At 46.0% G+C, this 27,141-nt stretch overlaps 1 protein-coding gene across 1 annotated transcript; it reads left to right on the top strand.

Annotated features, from left to right (window-relative positions):
- Positions 1 to 468: 468 nt before the first annotated feature.
- On the top strand, positions 469 to 22,120 carry LSM12 (LSM12 homolog). Its single transcript, XM_045986482.1, has 5 exons — positions 469 to 662; positions 2,477 to 2,610; positions 18,869 to 18,978; positions 20,369 to 20,495; positions 21,291 to 22,120. Exons 1-5 carry the CDS (start codon positions 539 to 541, stop codon positions 21,381 to 21,383), a joined length of 588 nt encoding a protein of 195 aa, XP_045842438.1. The 5' UTR covers positions 469 to 538; the 3' UTR covers positions 21,384 to 22,120.
- Positions 22,121 to 27,141: the final 5,021 nt, after the last annotated feature.

Genomic DNA, 27,141 nt, shown 5'->3' with positions numbered 1-27,141 from the left:
TCAGGATCAGGTTTAGTAATTTGCTCAAGTTCATAGAACTTAGCAAGTGGCAGACCTGGGATCCCGATCCCAGTTTAGCTAATCCTATAAGCAATGTTCTTCCCACTACCACTTTATAACTGGGTATAATCATTTGGGGCAAGTTTCCTTAAGTCCTCTGGGCCTCACATTCCTCATATATAAAATACAGAGTTCATTCATTAAACTCTTGTGTCAAGGTGCGCAAATACGTAGACAGCAGCTCCCTCCTCCTTCCCTTTTTCACTCCATGTAGGTCATTTATCTTTAACTTCCGAAACGGACTCTGCAAGGACTTTACCAAGTGGGCCCAGTTGCACAAACACACTTATTCAGACTCCCCTTTATTTCCTCTTCTTCCCTTTTCCACCTAAGCTCCCGCCCCACCCAGCGCCAGGCCACGCCCTAGCGTGTGACGTCAGTGCGCCTCGTGCGTCGCGTCGCGTCGCGGCGCTCACTGGGGGCCCGGCTTTCGCCCGCTGCTGCCGCCGCCGCCGCCGGCCGCGGCTGCTCTCCCAAGATGGCGGCTCCTCCGGGCGAGTACTTCAGCGTTGGGAGCCAGGTGTCGTGCCGGACGTGCCAGGAGCAGCGGCTGCAGGGCGAGGTGGTAGCCTTCGACTACCAGTCCAAAATGCTGGCTTTAAGTATCCTTCGCTGCGCGGAGCCCGAGGCCGGGCCGGCGTGTATGTGCGGTGGTGGGGGGGTGGGGGACGGCGGCGGCGGCTGGGGCCCTCTCCGGGCCTAGGGGCGACCGGCTACCGCGGCGCCCGGAGCGCATGCGCACGGGCCTGAGCTCCCCTCCCCCTCTTCGCGTGTCCCTCGGTCCGCTTTGGGGACCCTGTCTCCCACCCCTTGTGGGAGCTGGGCCCCGAGCGAGGGTCAGTGGGTGGAGGGGGGCTTGACACGAGGATGCCTTTTCAGGGGAACGCTATGAGAGGGAACACGGTGATCCGGAGAGAGGGTGGTCGTGGGAGGGGGCTGGTGGATTGGAGCCCGGATGGAAGGGGGGGCGGGTAGAATCATGTGGGGAGGGGGTGTGCAGATTAAGGAACTGCTAGTAGCTCAAGAGTATGGAGTTTAAGAGGGGGTGTCTTCTGGTGGGATTCGGTCCAAGGAAGGGCGGTGGGGTGGTGACCAAATGGGCTTTGCTTGCTTTGGGGGAGAGTAACTGCGGGACAGAGTTTGTATCTGAAATGGGGATAGGGGCTTGTTTTGCTGGTGAGTGTGCATGGTGCTTTTGGGGGCGGGGAGTATTGAATTAGCTTTCTCAGTCATTTGAAAATTGCTCTTTTGAGAATGTTTGCATAGGAAGCCTGGTCCAGACAGAAGACCACGTTTTTTAGGGGCTCCTGTAGGGTTGTGTGGGATACAGGTGTAAGAGTAAGTTATCTTCTCCTGCTCAGCCCAGCACATGGAGTCCTGACTTTTCCATAGTAGTTGCCTCCCCTTTTGGAAGTGGCGGTGTTAAACAGAATGGAAAAGGCCTATATCTTTGGGGTGGAAATGATTTTTGAATTACTCCAGGAAACTCAATCTTGGAATTATAATACTTCCTGATTGTACTAAATATGCCACCCCTTCCCCTTTCTGAGCCACAGGTGGGTTTATTTGGATTTTTTTTTTTTTTTTTTTTTTGGAGGAGTAATCCTTTATGGTATCTTTCAAAAGGAAGTTTCCTACCGAGTGCTGCGTTTGAGTGGCAAGTATTTTAAATTATTTAACCACTTAGTTGTAGATTTCTAGCTTAGGAAGACATCCTCTGAAACTACAGCAAGAGCCATGCCTTTTTTTTTTAAATATAAAAACTCAGATCTGGACCAAACAGACCTTTTATGATAGTGGTTTAGTTGGAAGGGTTTTGGCATGAGGAATTCCTTTACTTTTAATTGGCGTATAATATGCTCTTGATAAATAGTTGGGAGGACGGGTGAATGAATGAATGAATGAATGAATGAATATATAAATGAATGGTTTGTCTAGCTGAGTTCACCTTGAGTGAGCCTCCTTTCCAGTGCTGTAGTTTTTTCCTCTGCAGAACGGGAAATCTGAAATCTAAAAAAGTGAAAAGAGCAGTATATAGATGAAAGGAGTATTATACCAAGAACAGAAAGTACTGCCTCTCTTGTGTGGTTCCTTAGGTCCTAGACAAACTATATATACGGCATTAACACAGCATTATGCCTCCCTACAACCAGAGAGGTGATAGAAGCCTTATCTGAGGTTTCCAATTTTGGATGGTATTTGGCTTTGAAAAGCTTGAGGTCTTTGGGTTCTGGGTTTTGAGTGGTGGCGGGCAGAGATTCCCTGAGGAGAGCTGTGATTCTTGTGAGGCTCTCCCCCTCTTGCTCGCGGCACACCTGTTACACCAGCCTTGTGTGAATTGTGTTTTCCATGCCCCTTTTGGGATGTGTCAGTGCTCTGTTTGCCCCTGTTTTCCTTAACTTTATTTTCTCACCAGAATGTCCCTCTTCCAGTGGAAAGCCCAACCATGCAGACATCTTGCTCATAAACTTACAGTATGTTTCAGAAGTGGAAATAATTAATGACCGAACAGAAACCCCTCCTCCCCTAGCTTCACTCAATGTTAGTAAGGTAAGGACTTGAGGGCAGTTCTGGCTCTCCAGAATGGTGGGGAGATTTGAGATTCATTGACTTTTGGTCATACATACATTGTCCATTGTTTTTCATTTTTTCATTGACTTAAAATTGTTCTGATACCTTTTTGAAAAACCTGTCAGTTTAGGTGTTCTCTTTATTCCTGGGTATCTTCAGAAGACTTAAGAAACCTTTTAATGCCCAAATAGAGAAAGTTGAGAGTTTGCTTTTGTCCTTTGTGAAAAAGGACTTTTTTTTTTTTTTTTTAAACCTGGAGTCCATGTGTGAACTTCTGGTGTTGGTGGGGTGGGGTAGGGATGTGGCCTGTGAACCTCCTGAAATTGTCTGTGTGCACACATGAATATATGTGATTTCGGTGAACATATGGAGTATTTTGCAGATCTCTGATTCATGACCTACAAAAATTTGAAAACTACTGCCTTAGAGCTTCCTTTTTGTCTTTATTTGTATTTTGAGGTCTGACAGAATTAGAGGCTTAGGATATTTTAATCTTGGATGGATATGTTGATAATGTGGGAACTCCCAAATCACTTTGACTCTCCAGTTCTATGAGCGAAAGTTCATGTATAATAATATTAGTAATAATACAACCCCATGCCCCGTAGTCTTTGCTGTCCTGTACTTGGAACACTCTTTCTTCGGGAATTTGGAGCCGCATCCTTCAGCGCCTCTTCCAAGAAGTCTCTGATCACGCAGGCTAAAGTAACTTGCCCCCATTGTTCTCTCTTATGGTACGTTATCGTTTAGAGTTAAGGGGGCAGCATTTATAGTCCAACTTGGGACATTTTTGAGAGTAAAGCGTTAGTGCTTTTGTTTTATGCTGGTACACTGGGGCAAGTATAGACCAGTGTGTCCTGGGCAAATTGGAATTTAAGATTACCCTATTTGTAGCCTTTTTATAAGTATAATTGTGTATTGTTTCTTTGCTTTTCTATCTCACCAAACTTTGTTCGGAGGTTGGGAACCATCCCTGTTTTGTTTATGGCTGAATATACAGAGCCTTGCATAGAATAAGTGCTTAATATTTTTGAATGAATATTAGATCTTTGATTTTAGTAGCAGCTGCCTTTCTTTAAGTCTCTTGAGTTAGTGTGGTGGAAGTTTTTCCCTCTGGAGGAGTCTTGTAATAACGTATATTCTCTTGCTTCTCTCTCGGGAATGTGGTGTGTTGGCTACAATTCAGCAAAGCAAGGAAACACTCAGGCAGCTGAAACAATAGAGGGTAACTGAGGCTGGCGGAATATAGTTACCTGCGATCTGGAGTTCCCTTTTTTTCAGATTCCAGGGAAATGCCACTTGTTTTTTAGTTATGGCTGAAGACAGATTCGGAAGGGTTTTGGGTTTCATGTTAAAGGCTGTTGCATACAGAATGTCCCATTCTTAGAAATCTATAGATTTTTTAAAACCCTGCCTTAGGTACCTCCTACTAGAATGTAGGAGCTCCTTAAGTGGTTGTCTTTTTTTTGACTGAAGATCAGATTTTTAAAGATTCAAGTGAAGTTGTTTATTCCTAGTATATTGAAGAGAAAGTAGTTACTTTTGGTGTTTATAGGGTATGAGAAGTTTGTTACTAAATAACTGGATGTTTAGTGAATAGTAGAGGAAAGATTATCTGAAAGGGGAATGATTTTCTCAAATGTAGAGGACTCAGTTTCTGTTCTTGGGACCAGTATGTGCCCCCATTTAGCTGAGAGGACTTGGAGTATTATGGGGGAGACTGTTAAGTGGGAGCTGTTAAGAGGTAATTTTCTTATGCTTGACCTCAAATATGAATAGTTCTTGGGTTATCGAATTTGTCTTTAGGGTTTTGCTTTCTGCTGGTCAGTGTTAGATTATTAGTATTGTTGTAAACTAGTTGTTTACCCACTCTTTCCAGAAGGTGGCAGGAATCAATAGGTTAGGGAAGACCAGAAGTTCTTAATTTTCTTTTGTGGCCTGCTTGCCAGGTCTTGAAAAAGGTTTGCTGGAAAGAGGAGTCAGAAACTAAAAACTAAAATTAGGTTGGAGGGCTATCTTCGGACTTCATTTATTCACTCTTCCCTTCGCAGACGTGTTGAGGAGTCAGCTATATTGGCTTTCCCTTGAAACTATCGTTTGAGGAGGCTTGTGATTCCCTGGATTCGATTAGACTTAGAAGAGCCTGCTGTACTGTTACTGAAAACTTAAATCTGGGCAGCTGTTTACGTATTGCTTAAATGACCTGAGAAGTTCATCCCATTGAAGAACATGGACTTGGGGTTTTTTTAAGATGGAGAGTTGTTTAAGCATGTTAGGAGGGAACTAAAGTGTTCAGAGAACCCTGGAAGAAAGCTGTTGCTCTCACAGTCTTAGGGAGCACCACTTATGTGCTCCGCTTCCAGTAGGAAGATACCATCACATGTTGGCTCGTGTTGCTGATCTAGTAAGTTCTCTGTTTAATCAATCCCGTTGATATAAATTGGATATTTGTTTACTCTGACCCAGCAGGAAATGGAAGAGAAGGACTTTTAAAGAAAATACTTAATTCCAGCCCAACTAGAGAAGGTACGAACTAGCAGTTTTTAGAGATGAGTCTGTTTTGCTTTCCATTGACAGTTCACTGCTGGCTAAGAAGTCCTGTGTCTGTCCACAGATGTGGGATGTGAGAGACAGTGGGGTTGCTGAAGGTGGAAGTTACAGGTATCATTTGATCTTCTCCATAGTACCATGGTACCCTGTTAAAGTGTTCTGAATTTCCTGACTCTAAGACAGAGGCATTTCAATAAAAGTACGAAAGCACATCAAAGCCAGTCATAAGTGAGGTTCAGATTACTCATCCTGTGGCTTATTAGTTTATTCTGTCATGGGGAAGGTTTAAATGTTGCTTTAGGACAAGAAGAACTGTAGTGTCCACGTGGCAGGATGAAGTATGGTGTTTCTAAACAAGTTCCTTTGAACTGACTCTGCTTCTGGCTCTCTGGGGATGGAGATTACCCGTGGGTTAGTAGTGTTCTCAGGAGACCATTTGGGACATGTCAGCATTAACAAGGTTGCTCTTGTGTAGCATTATAAAACGTTTCCTGAAATCTGTTTTGTGTAAGGCATTGTGGTAAGCTCTGCTGGGGACCACATTTTACATTTGTCTCATGCTTTACAATTTACAAAGAACTTGGACACCTCTCATTCCATTCTCGCAGTCAGATCGTGTGATCTTTAGAGTGTATTCTTTTCATTTAACAGATGAGAAGACAGGCTTATTAGTTTAAGTGACTTGTTCTAGGTTACGTGGCTGGTAGCATAGAAACTAATGTTTTTATATGCCACTCTAAGCTAGCAACTGTAGACTGTACTAGAGTCTGTAGTAGACTGTAGTAGACATCTCATTTAATTCTAACAGTTCTTATGGTGTGGGTACCATCAGCATCTCATAAGAGAGTAAACTGAGGCTCAGAGAGAATGAGTCACTAGCTCAAGATCACCCAGCTACTAAGTAACAGAGCTGGAATTTGAACTCAGTTCTGATGTTTTGCCTGCCAAGTCCCATGTTAGTAATGTTTCTACATAGAGAAACCTGTGTGTGTGGTCAGGAGCATTGTGGTCTAGTAGAAAAAGCAGGAACCAAGCAGGTAAGTCTTTAAAGTTACTTCTCTGCCTCTTAACCTTACTAAGCAAGAGTTTCCTCACTGTAAAAATGGGATAATGTTAGTACCTATCTCACATAGTTGCTGCGGGGATTAGATCAATTGACTAGAATTGGCAGACGTTAGTTCTGTTCTTCTGCTTAGCTATTTGTAGCCAACTGATGTTCCTTGAATAGGCATAGGGGCAAGATGGGAGGATGGGGGCATTGTGACTGAGGGAAGGCAGCCAAGAACATGAATGCTATTACTCTGTCAGTCTTTCCTGGCTTTGGATCGACATTTGTTCAGTTATCCGAACTTGCCAACCCAAGATTGGGCAAAATCAAAATTGTATTAAATGCCATTAATATGTAATAGGGTTAAATATTTTGAAGAGATCTCTTCTTGGTGACCAGAATTAACTTGAACTTCGAGAGCAGTGTTACCAGGTGGTGTAGTTAAGTTAACACTTGGCTGGGTACTGGAGTTTAGAGTAAGTAGTCACAGAACCTAGGAGGCTGTGCTTTCAACCTCTGAGACCCTTAGGAAAGAACTCATGGACATAGCCAAGGCAAGTGTATGTATTTATTAAGATAAATGCATCCAGTGCATTGAATGAGATGTAAGTCGTCTTCTCACTTTGCTGAGTCGGAGAAGACTTTCTTGAAGAGATACTTGTGAGTTTTGGGGGGAGGCAGGAAAACTGAGAAAGCATAGAAATTGAAATCCGCAGATAAGGCATCCACCTCCCTTACCAAACCACTGACTAATTTGTCAGTCTCTTTTATCCATTTATTACCCATTTAGATCTTGCTAAGAAGCAGTGAGTTACCAGGTGCACCCAGGAAGAAGAGATTCAAAAAGCTTGTCATTAGCCCCTGGTAATGAAGAAGGAATTGTGTGCCTTTGGATAAAAAAGGGTATTTGGAGATTGGGTGCGGTGGTGGAGGGTAGTTCTGGAACGGCTGAGAAAACAAAAGAGTCACAGAGTTCACTTAAAAAAAAAAAATTGTTTGCCTTTAGGTAGGTTGTCACATTCAGGGAAGAGCTGACTTTTTGTTTTGAGTTCTCCCAATTTCAAAGCTAAGGTTTAGGTTAGGGGCACCTGGGTGGCTCAGTCGTTAAGCATCTGCCTTGAGTTCAGGTCATGATCCCAGGTCAAGCCCTGCATTGGGCTCCCTGCTTGTCAGGAAGCTTGCTTCTCCCTCTCCCACTCCCCCTTCTTGTGTTCCTTCTCTTGCTCTGTCTCTCTCTGTCAAATAAATACATAAAATTAAAAAAAAAAAGCTAAGGTTTAGCATAGCCATAGACTTTCCAGTGGTTTGAGGGTTAATTCTCAAGTACAAGTACAATCCTGGAGTGGTTAATAGCTGCTGCCTTACGGCCTTTGTTCATGGATCTGTCTTGTCAGGTAGGCCCTTGACCATAACATGACCCTAATGTGTGGAGATACGGAGTTAGCACCAAGAAGAATCAGATGGCCTGGCCACACTGTGTTTAGGTTATGTGTATGTTGGTAGGAGTTCATATTATGTGTAAATGCGGGAAGGGAAACAATTATATGTTTCTAGAGAAAGCAAGTCTTTTTTCTCAGATAAAAATTTTCTAGCTTTTAGAAGCTGTATATAACCTCTTGGCTCACTTGATTAGAGTGTAATGTCAGGGCCCCAGTACCAGGTGAGAGTCCACCAGTGTTTTGCACGTGGCTGTGAGCAGACACAGCTGTTTCCTTACGAAAGTGTCATGGTTTAGGTTGGGGTTGAAAAGGAAGAGCCCATTATTGCTGTGTGACGGGACATGTTAAGTAGTGAGTGATATCAGATGAAGTTAGCAAGGTAGAATGACTGTCGTTTTATTTTATTTTATTTTAGATTTATTTTAGAAAGAGGGAGAGCACATGGTGGGGGGAGCAGAAGGAGAGGGAGAGAGAATCTCAAGCAGACTCCCCCTGAGTGGGAAGCCTGACAAAGGGCTCGATCCCAGGACCCCGGGTTCATGACCTGAGCCAAAGGCAGATGCTTGAGCAACTGAGCCACCCAGGTGCCCCTTGGCTTAGGTCTTGATCTCAGTGTCTTGAGTTCAAACCCTGCAGTGGGGTCCGCAGTCAGCGGGGAGCCTGCCTAAACAATCACTAGCCTTCTGGAGCATGTCACATTCAGTGGCATTCAAACTTTCACGTCCAACTGACAGAGCCATAGTGGGGGGTGCAGTGCTCCGGGCTGGGGCTCGTGGCTCAGTTAGCTGTAGTGCATGGCAGCCAGCCGATCCTGTGAGCCTTCATTAGGTTAAGGGTTTAGTTCCAAAGGGGGCTTTCTTGACATCGTGGGGTGTGGAGACAGTTGCTGTGCCCGAGTTACTGGCAGAGGTGCGCCATCTGTGTGTTACTGAAGCCACCTCTGCACTCTGACGTGTAGGTGGTTTACACTGAGGGCTTTGCTGCTGGGTCAGTGGGGGTATCGCTTCTGCTGTTAAGGGGCATCCTAACTGTCTGGTCCTACAGCTGCAGAACAGGCTTGTGGGGAAAAGGGTGATGCAGTCAAGTTCTAGCCCTGGAATTTTGAGACTAACTTAGGTAAATATCAGAAACTACCCTGGAGAGTCCAGCAAATTGTACCTGAAGTGGAAAATGAAAGGATCTGTACACTGTGTCAAAAGCCAACTGTGTGTGTGGTAGAATGTGGGGAGTTTGAAGAGCTGGGTTCTTCTAACGGCTGGGCTTTTACTGAATTGTGTGACCGTGTGTTAGTCACTTACTGAAACTGGGAACTGTTCTGTGAAATTCTGATAGTTGAGGTTTCTTTTCCTTTTATCCTCCTTTCCTCTCACTCCCCTTCCCTTCCAGGCACTGGGAATGTTAAGATGATTAAGACCACCTTTGCCCTCAAGAATCCCATGTTTGTAGGTGGTGGCAAGGGAGAGCAGCATTTAGCTGGTGCTGACAGTATGGCAGGGTCCGTGTTACGAGAGGTGTGAGCAAGGTGTTGTGGGCGCAGAGCAGGGGCCAGCGAACTTTCTCTGTGAAGGGCCAGGTAGTAAATATTTTAGGTTTGTGGGATATCCATTCTCTGTCACAACTACTCAACTTTGTTTGTAGCAAAAGCAGCCATAGATGATACAGAAACAGATGGGTGTGGTCTTTCCAATATGGCATAACTAAAACAGGTGGTTGGCTGAATTTGGCCCACAGGCTCTGGTTTGCCAACCCTTGGCGTAGAGTGGTAAACATTTTAGGGAAGGCTTTTCTGTTGTAATAGTGGAGTAGGGTCTTGAAGAATAAATAATAAAAGGAAGGAACTTAAATGGAATCAAGCTAATTTGGAAGGTGCTCAGTGTTCCATCTACAGTTTAGAAGCTTTTGCCCTTTTGTCGGGAAGCTAACCTGGAGGTTATTAGTTCTCAGAGGGAGGGAATGGACTCGTTATGTGCTGGGATTGGTGTTAGGTGCTGTGTGCTGTACATGCTCGCTGAATTCCAACAATAACCCTTTAGGGTGGGCCCCAGGTGAATGGACTGAGGCTCTGGAGAGGTTGTGCATCGTGCTCAGGTTCCCACAGCTAGTGTGTGGTAGGCAAGAGTTTAAGCCAGAATCTCTCTTTGAGGTAGTAAGGGGGTGTGGCTCTTCTATTTTATTTTGTTTTCTCTCTTTTCAGAGCCCAGGAAACAACAGGGCATGGCTAATTTCACTACCACTGAATAAAATCAGCTGTTTTTTTTTGTTGTTGTTTTTTTTTTAATAGAAACAGAGCAGCGCACTTGCTCCCTAGCAGGGGAGGGAAAGTAAGAGTGGGGGAGGGACAGAGGGAGGGAGAGAGAATCTTAAGCAGGCTTCATTGCCATGGAGGAGCCTGACACAGGCTCACTCTCCACCCTGAGATCCTGACCTGAGCCAAAATCAAGAGTTGGACGCTCAATCGCCTGAGCCACCCACGTACCCCAAAATCAACTCTTTATTTATTTTTATTTTTAAAGATTTTATTTATTTGATAGATACACAGGGGGAGAGGGAACACAAGCAGGGGGAGTGGGAGAGAGAAGCAGGTTTCCTGCTGAGCAGGGAGCTCGAGGTGGGGCTCTATCCCAGGATCCTGGGATCATGACCTGAGCTGAAGGTAGACGCTTAATGATTGAGGCGCCCCAGCTCTTTATTCCATAGGTAGTGCCCCCATTTGGGCACATAAAGTTAAAGACATTTCCAACTTACTATTCTAGTTATATTTTGGAAGATGTTCTGTTTAGGACTTATAACTTGTCTAGCAGCTCTTACAGAAACCAGAAAGGAGAGAGCACTGAGCTCATTGGCTAAAAGAAGGTTGGGTTGTATGGATTTTTCTGAAATGACCCACAAGCCACCTCTGTGCTAACAATAATGATATTATAATAACAGTGTTAACAGCTAATATTTATACAGTGCTTTACAGCTCCCTTACGGCTTTCACCTGGGCTGTCTCCCTTAATCCTCACAGCCACGTGTGAGCTGGCTAATTTGAGTGGATACTCTGATTGTTGAGGTCAGATTTTAGCTTCTTTCTCAGCCAGTTTTCTCTCTAGAAGGGCCACGTGGAGGTTCCACAGCAGTACTGCTTTCAGGGTCTCTGGAGTAGGAAATTATTAATTTAGTGTCCTGGAAATTTAGTTTTCTGTTAGAGTTATGAATTGTATTTGGTGACATAATTACAAATAGCTAACAAACCACTGACTTAAAACAGTTTTCGTTTTAAGCCAGATGAGAGAGAAACCTTAGCGTTTGTGGACCAGCTGTGACTTGAGGCTGGTCGATACTGTACAATAGCAGTATGGTGGTTTAACAAGTGTCGTGTCCCTATGGCCTTCTGGATTTGCAGGGTGTTTTTCATCTTAGCTCAAAGCACTCAATGTAACTTTATTTTTAAAGATTTTATTTATTTATTTGACATAGAGATCACAAGTAGGCAGAGAGGCAGACAGAAGGGGTGAAGCTGGCTCCCTGTTGAGCAGAGAGCCCAATGCGGGGCTTGATCCCAGGACTCTGAGATCATGACCCGAGCCGAAGGCAGAGGCTCAACCCCCTGAGCTACCCAGGCGTCCCACTTTCTTTCTTTCTTTCTTTTTTTTTAAAGATTTTATTTATTTATTTGACAGAGAGAGAGATCACAAGTAGGCAGAGAGGCAGGCAGAGAGAGAGGAGGAAGCAGGCTCCCTGCGGAGAGAGAGCCCGATGCGGGGCTCGATCCCAGGACCCTGAGATCATGACCTGAGCCGAAGGCAGCGGCTTAATCCACTGAGCCACCCAGGCGCCCCTCTTTTTTTTTTTTTTTTTTTTTTTAAGATTTATTTCAAAGTGGTAGCATGAGCCAGGGGAGGGGCAGACGGAGAGAATACTCAACCCCACTCCCCCCACCCAGGTGCCCCTAGATAAATATTAAAAAAAAAAAAAAGAAAATGAGGGTCCAGGGAGTACTTAGAATTATTGGCCTGAAATTCTTTCTCACACAAGATGTGTTTTCTGAAAAACAGTCCTGTGATTTACCTTTAACAAAAGAAATAAAGGGGCGCCTACATGTCTCAGTAGGTTAAAGTCTCTGCCTTCGGCTCAGGTCATGATCCCAGGGTCCTGGGATCAAGCCACACATCGCATAGGGCTGGCCCTCTGCTCGGCGGGGAGCCTGCTTCCCTCCCCGCCACCCCGCCACGCCGCCACTCCGCCTGGCTCTCTGCCTACTAGTGATCTCTGTCAAATAAATAAGCAAAATCTTTAAAACAAAACAAAACAAAACCAAAAAAAAAAAAATAAGTTCTTGACGTTCAGGGTGAGACTGGGGCCCTTTTCAGATAAGAGCAGTCCTTCTCTAGAAGGCAGGCAGCTGTGTTCTGAACTGGGGACATTGGTGGAAATGCCAGAATGCGTTGACAAAAAGAGAAGGTGGCAGCTGAGTTTTAAAATGTTTTTCCTGGGGCGCCTGGGTGGCTCAGTGGGTTAAAGCCTCTGCCTTCGGCTCAGGTTGTGATCCCAGGGTCCTGGGATGGAGCCCCACATCGGGCTCTCTGCTCTGCAGGGAGCCTGCTTCCTCCTCTCTCTCTGCCTGCCTCTCTGCCTACTTGTGATTTCTCTCTGTCAAATAAATAAAATATTTTTAAAAAATAATAAAATGTTTTTCCTTTCTGGAATTGAAATTTATATTTTCAACAATAATTTAGACTTACTTAGGTGAAGCTGTTTGTAGCACAGGATTAAGAATGTAAGCTCTGGAGTCAGACTGGGTTGAAATTCAGATTCCCACTTGTGGCTTGGTAAATGTGGGCAAGTCACTAAGTTTCTCCATTAAGTAGGAGGAATTTTAGTCCCTATTCTATAGGCTTGTACAGATTTTTTTTTTTTTTAAGATTTTATTTGTTTGAGGGAGAGGGAGCACAAGGGGGAAAGGGAAGGGGCAGGGGGAGAGGGACAAGCAGACTCCCCACAGGGAGCCCAACATGGGGCTCAACCCCAGGACCCCAAGATCATGACCTGAGCCGAAGGTAGATGCTTAACTGACTGAGCCACTCAGCACCCCGTTGTACAGATTAAACGTTTTAATACACATGAGGTGTGTAGATTGGTGCCTAGGATGGAGTAGGCTTTCACTCAGCAGGTTGGCTCTTAGAATTTTAATGTTAACTTTCATGCCTCTTCGGCTCTACGGTTCCTGTTTGATTCAGTGTTTTGATACATTATTATATATTCTAAGATACAAAGAGAAGTGGGGTACTCTATTTTTGGAGTTCCCAACTATCCAAAGTTATAAAGCACAGTATTTTACTGAAACTGTCAGACAGGAGCTTTCAGCTAGGAACAGGAAGACTTGGGGATACTGATTGGAGGCTGGAACAAATATTTTTGAGAGCCTGCTTGTTGCTAGCTAGGAAGGAGTGCTTTCTGAGGGCGCACCCCAGGAAGGAGACAGCAGAGGCAAGCACGGGCCCTAGGATGCTGGTGGTTCTTGGCCGCTGCAGTTCTCAGCCGCCGTGGTCTGTCATCCGTCCGCCTCCCACAGGCGTCATGGCCAGTGCCGGCAGGTCCCGGGCGGCAGCTGCAGTGCTTCCTCGCCTCCGTGTGAGGGCAGCTGGCTGGATGGCCTGCGTGCACACATGAGACAAACTCAGAGTGGCTCATTGAAGTCAGTAGGTCACATCCAGTGTGTTCCTCTTTGGACTCTGCTTCCCTTGTTGTCTCAGCTGTCGCAGCCTGTTAAATATTTGCGGTAGGAACCCGTCTGGGTTCCCCACAGCGCCTGTGCTTCCCCGGTCTGGGTGTGTGGGGCTAAGCTGGCCCAGCTGGTGACTCAGTAGCAAGATGAAGTGCGTATCGCTTGGATTTTGTCGTTGTGGCTCCTTCCTTTTCTCCATGTCACTGAGTGTAGGAGGAGAGGTGTGTGCATTAATTCACTCATTCAAGGGTTACCCCACAGCACGCATAACTAGATGCCTTTCAATATTGATGTGCTTTGGTATCAAGTTCACGTACTTTTTCTCCGTTGCCCACATCAAGTTGCTGTATCCAGAATGGCCACGGGAGGAAGCACTGGTTAGTAGACCAGGAATAGCTGTTTTCACTGGGTTTCATACAAAATAAAAGGAGAGGCAGGTAAGCACGTTGTCTTGTGCAGTCATTTCAGTTAAGCCACATGCACATTAGTAACAAGTACTGGTAGGTTTGTGCTTCTCACTTTGCCTGAACTCAGTTTGTAAAGTGCTGCCTCTAATAGTCTTGGAGATTCTCAACATTTAGTACTTCAGTTTTGATTGGAAGAGAGGCCAGCAGCTAGCATGTTTCACTGAAAATAGATGCAGTATGGTGGTAGTCATTGAATTTTTAAAAATTGCAATTCTGGTTATCTTTCCAAGTTTATTTATTTATTAAGATTTTATTTATTTATTTGACAGAGATCACAAGTAGGCAGACAGACAGGCGGGGGCGGGGGTGGGGGGAAACAGGCTCCCTGATAAGCAGAGAGCCCGATGCGAGGCTCGATCCCAGGACACTGAGATCATGACCTGAGCCAAAGGCAGAGGCTTAACCCACTGAGCCACCCAGGCGCCCCAATCTTCCCAAGTTTAAAAGGTATACCCTACACCTCTACTGAGGGCAGCTTTTATTGGTTCCCTGTAGTGGTTTGACAGTAACTGTAAACTTACTATCTTGAAGTAACTGGACCATTTATACATATGCATGAGTGATGTGGGGGGTTTCAAGCCTAAGTAACTGCTAACTTGAGGGTAGAGTGATAGTCATTTGCTTTACAAAAGAAGGCTTATCTACGGTTTTCATGAGTTTTCAGGAACATGCCTAAAAAGAGCAAGGTAATCTCATCCCCAGTTTTGAGAGAAGACTTCTGGATTCCTTTTGTGAGGATGACCATCCTTGTTCCTGTTTGTTAGGCTCCTCTGAGGGAGCCTAAGTTCGGGTGAAAGCAGATCTGTGTAGCTGAATCAGATAAAAACATTTTTCAGATTGCCATGAAAATACAATTCATAAACAGACAGCTGGAGGTTTCAGAGTTTGCATTGCATCCAGATCCCCCAGAGCACAATTGCAGGTACAAGCAGAGTAATTGAGGATATTGGGGCAAATTGAAATACAGTCAGTTTACTCTGATTTCTGTTGACTTTTCTTTCTTTTTTTAAAAGATTTATTTATTTATTAGAGAGAGAGAGGCAGAGAGGCAGGCAGAGAGAGGGGGAAGCAGGCTTCCTGCTGAGCAGAGAGCCCAACTCAGGGCTCGATCCCAGGACACTGAGACCATGACCTGAGCCGAAGGCAGAGGCTTAACTCACTGAGCCACCCAGGTGCCCCTCTGTTGACTTTTCCAAGGCTATTTTTTTTTTTTTTTTTTGTAAAGATTTTATTTATTGGAGAGCAAGAGAGGGCGATGAGGGGCAGGGAGAGGGACAACCTGACTTCGCACTGAGTGCGGAGCCTGCTGCAGGGATCGATCTCACGATCCTGAGATCACAATCTAAGCTGAAACAAGAGTCGGACACTTAACCAGCTGAGCCACACAGGTGCCCCTCTAGGGGCACTTTATCATTTAGCATTTGGGACCTGTTTGCACTATGAGTTGAAATAGAGAATCATCTAGTCTATTCTCCTTTGCTTTCAGAGCCTTTAGAGGAGATTATACACCTGGTATTTTGGGGGGCTAGAAGCGTATTTTGAAATCCTTGTTTTCTAACTGTTGCTATTACTCAGACGGTCCAAAGGAATCACTTCTGGCTGAGATTTATATACATTTTTTTTTTAAAAGATTTTATTTATTTATTTGATAGAGATCACAAGTAGACAGAGAGGCAGGCAGAGAGAGAGAGAGGGAAGCAGGCTCCCTGCCAAGCAGAGAGCCCGATGCGGGACTCGATCCCAGGACCCTGAGATCATGACCCGAGCCGAAGGCAGCGGCTTAACCCACTGAGCCACCCAGGCGCCCCAAGATTTATATACATTTTATTCTGCCTCTGGCAAGAATTCAAAAGTGACTCCTTTCCCAGCCTTTTTCCTCCTCCTTCTTGCTTAAGTTTGTCAGTTCTGTTCTTAAACATTCAGCATAGGTGCCTGGTTTCCCTGAGCCATTTCCTCTCTTACTGAATGGGTGAGGTTAGTTTTTAATCTGCTATGTCGGTGACAAGGATATTTTGCTGGGGGTATCCTCTCTTATCTAGTCAACAAAAGCTTTATAGAAGCAGCTTTGTCTGATCCAACACAAGGAGATGATTTTGGTTTTCAGGGATAAACTTTATTTTTTTTAAAGATTTTATTTATCTGAGAGAGAGAGTGAGCATGAGAGGGGGGAAGGGTCAGAGGGAGAAGCAGACTCCCCGCTAAGCAGGGAGCGCGAGACTCAGATCCTGGGACTCCAGGATCATGACCTGAGCCAAAGGCAGTTGCTTAACCAACTGAGCCACCCAGGCACCCACGTTTTTAAAAAAGATTTTATTTATTTATTTGGCAGAGAGAGAGATCACAAGTAGGCAGAGAGGCCTACTTCGGGGGGTGGGGGGAAGCAGGCTCCCTGCTGAACAAAGAGCCTGATGTGAGGCTCGATCCCAAGACCCTGAGATCATGACCTTAGCTGAAGGCAGCCGCTTAACCACTGAGCCACCCAGGCATCCAGGGATAAACATTTTTAAATATTTTATTTATTTATTTTGACAGAGTGAGGGAGAGAGTGAACACGAATGGGGGGAGCAACAGAGGGAGAGGGAGAAGCAGACTCTCTGCAGAACAGGGAGCCTGATGTGGGACTTGATCCAAGAATCCTGAGATCCTGACTTGAGCTGAAGGCAGATGCTTAACCGACTGAGCCACCCAGGTGCCCCAGGGATAAACATTTTTTAAAAGACCTGGAGGGGGGAAGGTAAATAGCTGCCGGATCATTTGCGCTCCACAGGAGCCCTGCAAGAGCAGTGGTTAATCCAGGGGAGCTCTGTTGTCCCCTGGTTTTCCCTTCTTTCCTTGGAGACTTCAGATTTTCTACAGGGTGGTTTGGCAAGTGAGACTCAAAGAAACTCCTTGTTATCAAGGTTTTCTGGGTGACTAAGTTTTGCTTTTTGCTGCTTAAAATACACCATCAGTGGTTCTTTTTCCATAGAGACTGAGAGCTTTCTTGCTGCAGTTGGGATTGCTGAGGCTCTGGGGAATACTGTCAGCCCTGTGCATTTCTTTCTCTGTGGAGTTCTAGCCCGGTAGGGCCAGAATGGCAGGACCAGACTTGAAAGATTATTTAGTGCTGCTGTACTTGTCTCTCTCCACGTGCTGGGGACTATGTGAAAAGGGAGCTCAGGCTTCAGATCACTGCAGAGTTCTGGCCTTTCTTTCCTCTTTTTCCTGGGGACACTGAGATGACAGCATGCATGACATCTCTCTTCTGTGTTCACACCCCTCACCCCTCAGATGATTTTTGAAACTCAGAGGTAGGGCTCCCCGTAACCCAAAGTTCTCCTTTTCTCTTCATAGTCAAACCCACAACTTAATAAAGTGCTTCATTTTGCTAACAATTAGACACTTTGCCTCTAAAACGATATTTGGTCTATGGTTTGAGGGGTCACTGTTAAAATGGAATAGAAATGTTTAGGAATTCCAAATATCCAGGTACTTTGGGGATGTGTATGAGGTATGACTCTCTATTTTAAGGAGCTGGTATTCGGGGACAAACTGTGTGTTCTCATGTGTGTGTCTGTGCGTATGTCTAGTGTACTAGCTGCAGCATCGGTATACTAAGGTGCTCATGTTCATGGGCCGGAAAAATCTCCAAATCATTTGTCTGACTTCCAGGTGCATTTTCTGCCTTTCATTTTAACCATCTTGTCCAGCACATTTGTTTTGCTTTACACTAGAATGAATTTGTAATTCTGGAGTCTCTAGCAACCAGTACAGTAGGGTGGGGACTAGAAGTGTATTAGAGGGACAGTAGGGGTTGACAGGGCAACCAACCCCTGTTGGGAGGGATTTACTAGATTTTAGTAGACTACAGTAGTCTCCCCTTATCTGCAGGGTTTGTAGTCCAAGACCCTGGAGGATGCCTGAAATCATGAATAGTACTGAGCCCTATATGTATTAGTTGTTTTTTTCCCTTCCTGTACACACATAACTATGATAAAGTTTAACTTATAATTAGTCACAGTAAAGACTAACAACAATAACGATTAATAACAGAAAAAAGTATAACAATATGCTGTAATAACAGTTACGTGAATATGGTCTCTCTCTATCTCAAAATAACCTCATTGTATTGTTTTTACTACCTTTCTTGTCCTGATGGGAGGTGATAAGATGCCTCGGTGATGTGATGAAATGAGGTGAATGATGTAGGCACTGTGATGTAGCATTAAGTTACTGTTGACCTGACCTGATGATATGCCCAGGAGGAGCGTCAGCTGTTTCCAGACCAAGGTTGACCCTGGATAAGGGGGGGGAGGGGCGGAGAACTACTGTACTAGAGTTTGTTAGAATTTCTTTTGATCAGTTTGTGAGCGTTCCACTAGAGGGCAGATAAGGAACAAACATAAGGTAGAATGCACACCATTCCATATTCTAAAGAGTAGGATATCTGTAGCTTAAGTTGAAGGTCAGCGGTATCCATGGGTTAGGTTTACTTGAGTTTTGGCTCCTCATGTGAGCACAGATAGTGGTACCAGAAAGGTCGTCTTTAGAACCTAAAATTCTGGTCTCTGCAGGTGTCGTAGACATTAATTTCTGAACCTGAGACTCTAGCAGTGGCTGATAAAAATTCTTAATTTTCCCCTTTCATAGATATGTATGCGTTACCTTTTTTTCCGACTGTCATGTCCCAGTCCACCTGTGTAACATTGCTGTGCTTTATTTTCTGCCTAACTCCTTTTAGCACCATCTGAAGTTACTCTGTTTTTGTTCATGGTCTCTGTCCAGTCCCCGCCTCCGTGCTGTATCTCTAGCCTAGCGCGGTGCATGGGTACCTGGTGGGCGCTCAGTAAGTGGATGGAAGGAATGTTTGCCACCATAGCGGTAACTACTCAGGCATCTTGGGGTGTGTTTGTTTCACTTCTGGACTCTGAGAAAACTGAAGCTACCAAACCAGTCTTTCCTAGCCTCCTTTCCTCAACAGGTCCTGACTGTTGGGAAGAATGAAGGTGAATGCTTTTCTGAGTCTCTTTCCTCTCCCCCACCCTAGCTTGCCAGCAAAGCACGGACAGAGAAGGAGGAGAAGCTGAGCCAGGCCTATGCAATCAGCGCTGGTGTTTCCCTAGAGGGCCAGCAGCTCTTCCAGACCATACACAAGACGTGAGTCGGGGGAGCATAGGGGTCCCTTGTCCCCGGGGGCGATGCTGCCTGGCCGCGCTGTGTGGTAGTTGTGTTCCTGGAGGTCAGCAGAGGTGCTGGGTAGTGTGTTGGCAGCACCTTGGTGTCCAGGGATGTGGGTTTTCCCGTACAGCAGAATGGTGGAATCGCGGGCAGGTTGTCTTCCCTGGCCTTCAGTGCCTTCATGGGCAAAACTTGGTTTGGGATTAGATTTTCCTGAAGATCCTCTTCAGAACTAGTATTCAATAATTTAGAACTCGTGGCTTCTTTCTCTTTATTATTTTGATCTTGTAACTTTCTCCAGAAGCTGATGCAGTTTTACTAAGGGAGAGTTACGTGTCTGTCTCTTTCTAATTAATTGTACATCGGGGTGTATATAGGGAGTTAGGAAAAGCAGAAGGCCACCTTATTACCACCTCCTAAAAGACATTTTGTCACAGCAGAAGTCATTTGACTCTCCACTAGCTTCCCTAGCTGCTGAAAAACTGAAACATTTGACACTCCCCCTCCCCCCTGCTGCCTTCTGTTACCCTATTTAACCACCTGGGTCTGGTGCACAGATGGCAGCTGGCATCAGAGCTGTCTGAGGCCGTGGTATGAGTGTCTGAACATTTACAGGTATGTGAGGGAACTCTGAGGAATATCAGCTGCCCTGCGTTTCCCCAAGTGTGAACTGGAATGGGTTTTCCCAGTCTGGCAAGTGCCCAGCTGTCTGATAATTGAGAGGGGCTGGTTTGAGGAGCGGTTTCCATTTCGGGAGGTAGGGGACAGCGTGCAGATCATAGCAAGTTGGGGGAATTTCTTTTCCTGTCTTTCTAAAGGTGCTATTTTCCCCTAGGTCAAAGGTTGGCAAACTCCAGGCAGATCAACTCATTTCTTTATGTATCATCTGTGGCTGCTTTTGTAGTAGGCACAGCAGCAGAATTCAGTGGTTGGGACAGAAATTGGATGGCGCTCACAGCCTCAAATACTTACTGTCTGACTCTATGGAAAAAGGTTGCCAGCCCCTGCCCTAGGCTGCTGCTTTAGTTGAATCTAGGGGCCTGAGCCTCGCTGTTCATTTGAATTCAATTTGGATTAGACTTCTGAGGCTGCCACCAAGGTTTCTCTGCTTTTCTAGGTCCCCAGTGCTTCCGAGTAATTCTTCTGGGCTCTCCTTGGGATGAATGTGCATCATGTCATTGCTTTTCCTAGCCAGTGATGCCAGGGGCTGTTTCTTGGCTACTGCACCCTATGGGCTGCTGGCATCTGGTTACTGTCTGAGCTGTGAGCTGAGAAGTTGGGGTCAGTTTTCTCGAGTTACTTATTCATCAGGCAGGAGGTGTGGGATGCCTCCAAGAGGCAACTTTCACCTGCTTTCTTCTCCTTCCAGCATTAAAGACTGTAAATGGCAAGAAAAAAACATCGTAGTCATGGAAGAAGTTGTTATTACACCCCCATATCAAGTGGAAAACTGTAAAGGCAAAGAGGGGAGTGCACTGAGCCATGTACGCAAAATAGTAAGTAAAGGAGCCGTGAACCTTTAGAGAGAGGATGATTCCTTGGCCTTCACCCCTCCAGCCTCAGGGCAGGCCCTTGTGCTGCAGTCTGTGCCTGCTCCGACATGCCAGCCTGAGAGCAGCCCTGCCTAGTCCCCTGCCCTCTGCGCTGCAGTGCTCCGCTGCTCTGGCTGGGCCACTTGTGTGGGGATGGAACCCACTGGGCAGTGCGATAAAGTGAGCGCTCAGCCCCATGTCCTCGGCAGTGTGGCTTTTCAGAATTAGCCAGACCATTCCATGGGACTGCGCCTGAGCAGTTCCTCTCATCCCAGGCTGGATTCTTCTCAGGATGGGCTGGTTGGTATCAATCAGTTGCTTTTGGCGTCTGTGACCCTGCATATGTCATGTGACTGTCTTGATTGAGTTGCAGCATTTGTAAAAACACTCTGAGCATCGAGAGACCAACGCTGTGGGTGTAAAAAGTCTAATACTGTTAATTCCCCGTCAGCTTTTCTGCACTTACATGAAGAGGGGAGAGGGAGTTGGGGTCAAAATAATCTCTTCTCGTACTGCGTTTGAGCTTATCGGTTCACTTTCCTTTAGACAGTCTGAGCTGAAGGTGCAGCACAGGCGGCTGAAACAAAGAGGCTGCCGCCTCTCCCTGGCCGCGAAGGCCCGCGGATAGCGAGGGCGGAGGGGCCTGAATGGTCCCTGAGCTGGACAGCCAGGACAGGCTGTGGAGGCCTGGCATGAACTGTTTGGGAGGCCATGGTGCCCATCTCCTGTTCTGACCTAGGCTGAACTGGTCTCTTTCAGGTTGAAAAACATTTTAGAGACGTGGAAAGCCAAAAGATACTGCAGCGTTCACAAGCCCAGCAACCACAGAAGGAGGCTGCCCTGTCATCCTGAGTCCGCACACACGGAGGACTCTTCCAGCATCCAGCCGACGAGGCGATGGTGGTGGCTTCGGCGGAGGCAGGCCGGGGGAGGGAAGGGATCCTTTATTTCCTGTTGGCTCTTGTTAACAAAGGGTCGGCATTTCCAAATCTTAGACTTGAACAAACACAACACCCAACAAAAAAGAACAAGAGAATAATTTAAAAGTTGAATCATTACTTGACTAACAGACTTCGGTCCACCATGTCCTTTTCAAAGCCCCCTTCTGGAACAGTCACCTTGTTAATTTTATTTTTGAAAATTCCTTTCCTGCTCTGCCCTTTCACCTCTGACTTTCCTAGTCTGTCCCTGCCATTCTGTTTTTTATAAGTGGCTACACTTGCCTTCTGAGTGATCGAAAGAAACTTTTACATCTTCTCTTCTTCCAAAATAAAAGTAACAAGCTGACTGTGATACTTAAGTTGAGACTAGAGCAGCAGACAGAGGTCTCACTTTAAATTTGTCTTTTTTTTTTCTTTCTTTTTTTTTTTCCCTTTTTTTGCACAGGGCATGGCTTGAATTAGTTTTATTTTTCTTAACTTTAAATATATATATGAAAATATATATTAAAATGTTCTCTAAATATTTTCTGCTTCTTGCAGGTCTCTTTTTACTAGATCATGGCCGCTCTTCCCACCTCATCCCTTCGAAAATAAAAACGTATTACCCTCCCCACCACTATAGCCAGGCAACTAACTTGACTTGGTTCACAGCAAGAATCTTCTGCAGCACTTTCTAGAGCCAGTGTTTGCAGGTGGGATTCAGCTGTGAGGGTTCCTGATGGCTTTTTAGTCTTTAACCGTGTGTGTGTACCAGTCTCACATTGGGCCAGAACCTCAGGATTCTCCCTCTGCCTTTTGTCTTACTTCATGGTACTAGAAGAACTTCCTCACCACTCTCCCGTCTCCTAGATGGGAGAGTCCGCTGCCCTGTCTCCTGTGCCCTCTGCAGGAAGAAAACTTTTGCATGGCACGTCTCAGCTCCTCCTCGAAGGATGATTTTCTTCCATAAGAAACCTGGAGCCCACCTCTCCCGGTCTCTCGAAGTCTGTATCCAGAGCCACTAGCCCAGGAGAAAGCTTGGGTGACCTGTAGTTTCTCTTCTCCCACCAACCTCCTGCTTTTATACCCTTCCCCACCCCCCTTAAATTTTACAAGCTATGATAGTTTGTATGTGCTCAGCCGATGGGCAGAAAACCTGGAGAGAACTTCTGGACTTTAGCCCACCAGTTTGTCTGGTTTGACTAACCTGCTGAGCGTGAAAACTGGCACGCAGTGCCCCTGTGCCTTCAGGGCAGTCCAGTGGGGCCGAGTGTGCCACCAGCTGAATATCAGGCACCTAGTGGGAAGTGGGTGATGCTCATGTGACTGGCTAGAGCTTTGGGGGTGGGGTGGGGGTTAACTACTATCTTTTTGGCCATGATCTCTTTCCCCTTCCTTTTTTTTTTTTAATTAAATAAATGGATCAAAATTAAATAATTCAAGCCCTGCCTTCAAAATGAAATTTTTTTTTTAGTATTGTTTAGCAAAAACAATAAAACCCAAATTTTTTTAACCATCACTCATGTCTCAGGTTTGTACGTGCTTTAGAGACCCCAGAGGGTGGGGGTATGGGGGGGCGGTGTTTGGTCATCTTTCCCTTTAGATTCTCTGCTTCCTACTCTCTACCCTGTCTCCTTCCACCCACTGGAGCTCACCCAGAGATACAGTAAAGTGTATAATTTGAGTAGGGGATCCAGGGTTGGGAGGTGTGTGTGAGTGGACACATACATGAGGCCATTTGTTATGGGCTGTTTGGAAGAAAAACAAGAAGACTGAGAAGGGTCCTTTCATCTGCCATTGGCCAGAGTTAGATTTAAAGTACCAGACCTTCAATTTAGTATGCATGGAAGTGTAAGCTTCTGGAAAAGGTGAAAGAGGGAGGCAGAAGGGAAGCCTTGTAAGCTCTAGAAACTGTAAGAGATGCCATTAAAGGAGGGAATGTGAGTAATGGAAAATAGAAGCCTGGGAGGAAGGTCTGTGTCATGTATCCACACCGTAACTTCTTCCCCATTAGTCTTCAGGTGTGAATGAAAGACTGTAGGTACCAACTATTTCTGGTAGGGAGTACTTTTTTGACTCTTCAGTTTTAGTTTATGCAATGATGGGGAACCTGAAGCACTTCAAGAGGTGGAGTTAGGACAGTGTGAAAGGCAGTGAGATAAAGAAGAAAGAACAAGGACTTTGGAGGCATAACTAGTTGGGCTGGAATCCCCACTCTCCCTTTCCTCACTTTGAGATTGTGGATAAATCATTTCACCAGTCTGAGCCTTTGCTTCCCCACTGTCAACATGGAACTCATACCTGTCCCCTACTGTCAGTGTGGAAGACTAAAGATCTTTAAAATGCTTGCTACTGGAAGGTGCTCCGTAAATGTTAGCTGGGTCCTGGGACGGTTGAGTTGGAGGATGAGATTGGATTAAATGATCGTCAGAGGCTTTATATGGCATTTTATTTTATTTTATTTTTTATTTTTATTTTTTAAAGATTTATTTATTTATTTGACAGAGAGAGAGAGAGATCACAAGTAGGCAGAGAGGCAGGCAGAGAGAGAGGAGGAAGCAGGCTCCCTGCGGAGCAGAGAGCCCGACGCGGGGCTCCATCCCAGGACCCCGAGATCATTTTAAGATTTTATTTATTTGACAGAGACACAGCAAGAGAGGGAACATAGGCAGGGGGAGTGGGAGAGGGAGAAGCAGGCTTCCTGCTGAGCAGGGAGCCCAATGTGGGGGTCAATCCCAGAACCCTGGAATCATGACCTAATCTGAAGGCAGATGCTTAACGACTGAGCCACCCAGGCGCCCCTTTATGTGACATTTTATTTATTTTAAAAGATTTTATTTCACAGAGAGCACAAGCAGGGGGATTAACAGGCAGAGGGAGAGGGAGAAGCGGGTTCCTTGCAGAGCAGGGGAAGCCCGATGTAGGACTTGATACCAGGACTCCAGGATCATGACCTGAGCTGAAGGCAGTGGCTTAACCAACTGAGCCTCCCAGGCGCCCCTGTGTGGCATTTTAAATGAGGTTGATAAAGTAAAGCAGTTGGGCAAGGGTGGGGGTTGTCTCAGTCCTGCCTTCTGTCTAACCGATCTCACCTCTACCTCTGCCCTGCAGTCCAGGGGAATTCCTTTGATTATAATATGAAAAGCACTCCTTTTACAGAAGGAGAGTGGGTTCCACGGGGCTGAGTGACTTGTCCTGAGAACCACTGCTACCTGTGCTGACAGAGCCGGAACAAAACCTCAGGCTTACATCCACATGTGGGCTCCTGCTGCTACTCTGTGACTTTCCAAACTGATGGCATGTCCCCTGCTCACTTGTTTGCCAGGTGTAGGATGGGACACAGATGGGGCAGAGTGGCAGAAATGGCCCGCTAGATTGGAAGAGCACTGAACTGTTGAGGAGTACGATGCGGAGGGCTCATGTCTCTGATGACCCGTGTGCAGGTAGCTCCGCAGGACAAACAGTCCTCTCTACCCCAGTGCCCGATGACTTCCTTCCCTGTGGCCGCATGTCTTTGGGTTTACTGCTGTGCCAAAGCTGCAGTCTGGAGGGGATAGGTAGCATGCGCACAGGGAGCTGATGCGGAGTCTGTGCTGTGAAGAGCCCGAGCAGTTTCTTGCTGCTTTGAAAACTGCTCAGGCACTGTGGTTTTAGGTCAGGGGCTCCAGCCTGGAGCTCGTGATGAAGGATAAAGGCTCCTTGACATTTTTGAAGTTAAGAATGTGTGTGTGTTGCAATCTGTTCTTCCACAAGACCTACTAGTGAGTAAAGGAAGATACAGAGATCTTTTAGTCCTACACAGGGATAGAATCACCTGTCTTCTTGACAGGAGGGACACGGTGGTGAGAACGTATGAGGCTAGGACCTGCAGCGTGCAGGGTGAGCAGCGGTGGGGAGAGAGGCAGGGGCAGGTCTGGTCTGGGAATTGGGATTGGAGGATGGTCATTGTTTACATGGTGGGTTTACTTTCTCATCACTGCTGGAGGAGGCTGCTCATGCCAGAGATTTCTCCTTTAAGAATCATCAGCATGGGGGTGCTTGGGTGGCTCAGTGGGTTAAAGCCTCTGCTTTTGGCTCAGGTCATGATCCAGGGTCCTGGGATTGAGCCCCGCGTCGGGCTCTCTGCTCAGCAAGGAGCCTGCTTCCTCCTCTCTCTCTGCCTGCCTCTCTGCTTACTTGTGATTTCCGTCTGTCAAATAAATAAAATCTTAAAAAAAAATCTGCAGCATGTATAGCCTAAACTTAAGGGGTTCGACATAAGAGCGCGGGGACCTTACAGGGGAGGAAAGGATGCTGTTTGGCTGCTATCCACTGCTCATAGACTACTGCTGATAAAGTTTCAAAACAAGCTTGTTCTGTTTTATTCTAAAAGCCTTACATGGCTCATTAGAGAAAGCTAGAAAATAAGGCAAACGTTTTCCTGCTCCCACCCTTGATTGCTAACGTCTTGCATAACTTCTAGATTCTAAAACATTTCTTTATCCCTATCCCTTGCACTTCTGACAATGCAGTGTACTTCATGTCGGATGAAACTTGCCGGCTGTGCTTGCCTCATCCCCAGCTGATGAAGGGCTTGCTAATCTTAGCATCTTAGACTTGTTACGATAGAAGAGAGACAGGGATAGATGATCTCTCCGATGACTCCCAGCCTGTCTTATTTTATCTGTCTTATCCTACCGTGCCTTGCTTCAGAGCCACCTGTGAAGCCATCCTCGACGATTAAAGCGGAAAGCGATTCCTAGAATTTTTTGTATCACTCACGTCATGTGGCATATATGATTTGCATTATAAGTTACTTGTTTAGGTTTTCCTTGCGTGGTCTGATGGGGAATTTTGAGGCTCCGGGGCAAGGATAATGACATACTCATTTTTGTATTATTCCCTAGCACCCAGCTGTTGAGTATAATTGAAGGTAGAAGTTCAAAAGTTACCAGTTTAATAACTAGATGAGTTGTCTGAGTCGAGATGTAAAGCCATCCAGGATGGAGTGGGATTTGAGGAAAGCTTGAGGTCAAGCTTGAAAAGAGGACAAGGGATCAGTAAAGGACATGGGAGATGAAGGGCAAGCTCGGAGCAGCGGGGCTCTCCCTCAGGTTTCTTGAGCGCATACTTCGGTGGCGGGGACCAACCCTGGGCGGGCTGTGACCTCCCCATCCCATTTTCCTGTCATTTTCAATTTTGTTGAAAAGTCTAACGGGGAACTAACTCAATTCCTGACTGGTTAAGTGAGGTGAGGGTGAGGCATATTTCCAGTGACTTCTCAAATAACCTGTCCGATCAATCCTTCTGATGCTGACTCTGAAGTTAGTTTTAGTGGAGGGACTCCTCAGTGGTGGCTTCTTTTCGGATCCAGCCCCGTTTGCTCTGGGCTCTGTCCTAGTTTCAGGTAGCTGCTCGTGGTCACTGTGGGGAGATAAAGGTACTGCTCTGAGGACAACATTCTGGGATGTTGAGATGTCATGTAAGCCAAAATCTGAACGAGGTGCCAGCCAAGAGTGCTTGGATAGGGGCAGCAGCAGGTGCTAAGTGAGGGTGCTAGGAACTTGGGGTGTTTAGGAACTACTAGAAGACAGGTGGCTGAAGCCCCATGAACAAGAGCCGGATCCCGCAGGGCCTCGTTGCCATCGTAGGGACTGGAATCTGTTCTTGGCACAGTGGGGAGCTGTTCGAGGGTTGGAAGCTGTCGAGGG

Source organism: Meles meles, chromosome 18 (genome assembly GCF_922984935.1).
Source record: "Meles meles chromosome 18, mMelMel3.1 paternal haplotype, whole genome shotgun sequence".
NCBI lineage: Eukaryota > Metazoa > Chordata > Mammalia > Carnivora > Mustelidae > Meles > Meles meles.
This window is presented reverse-complemented; position numbering and strand designations above follow the sequence as displayed.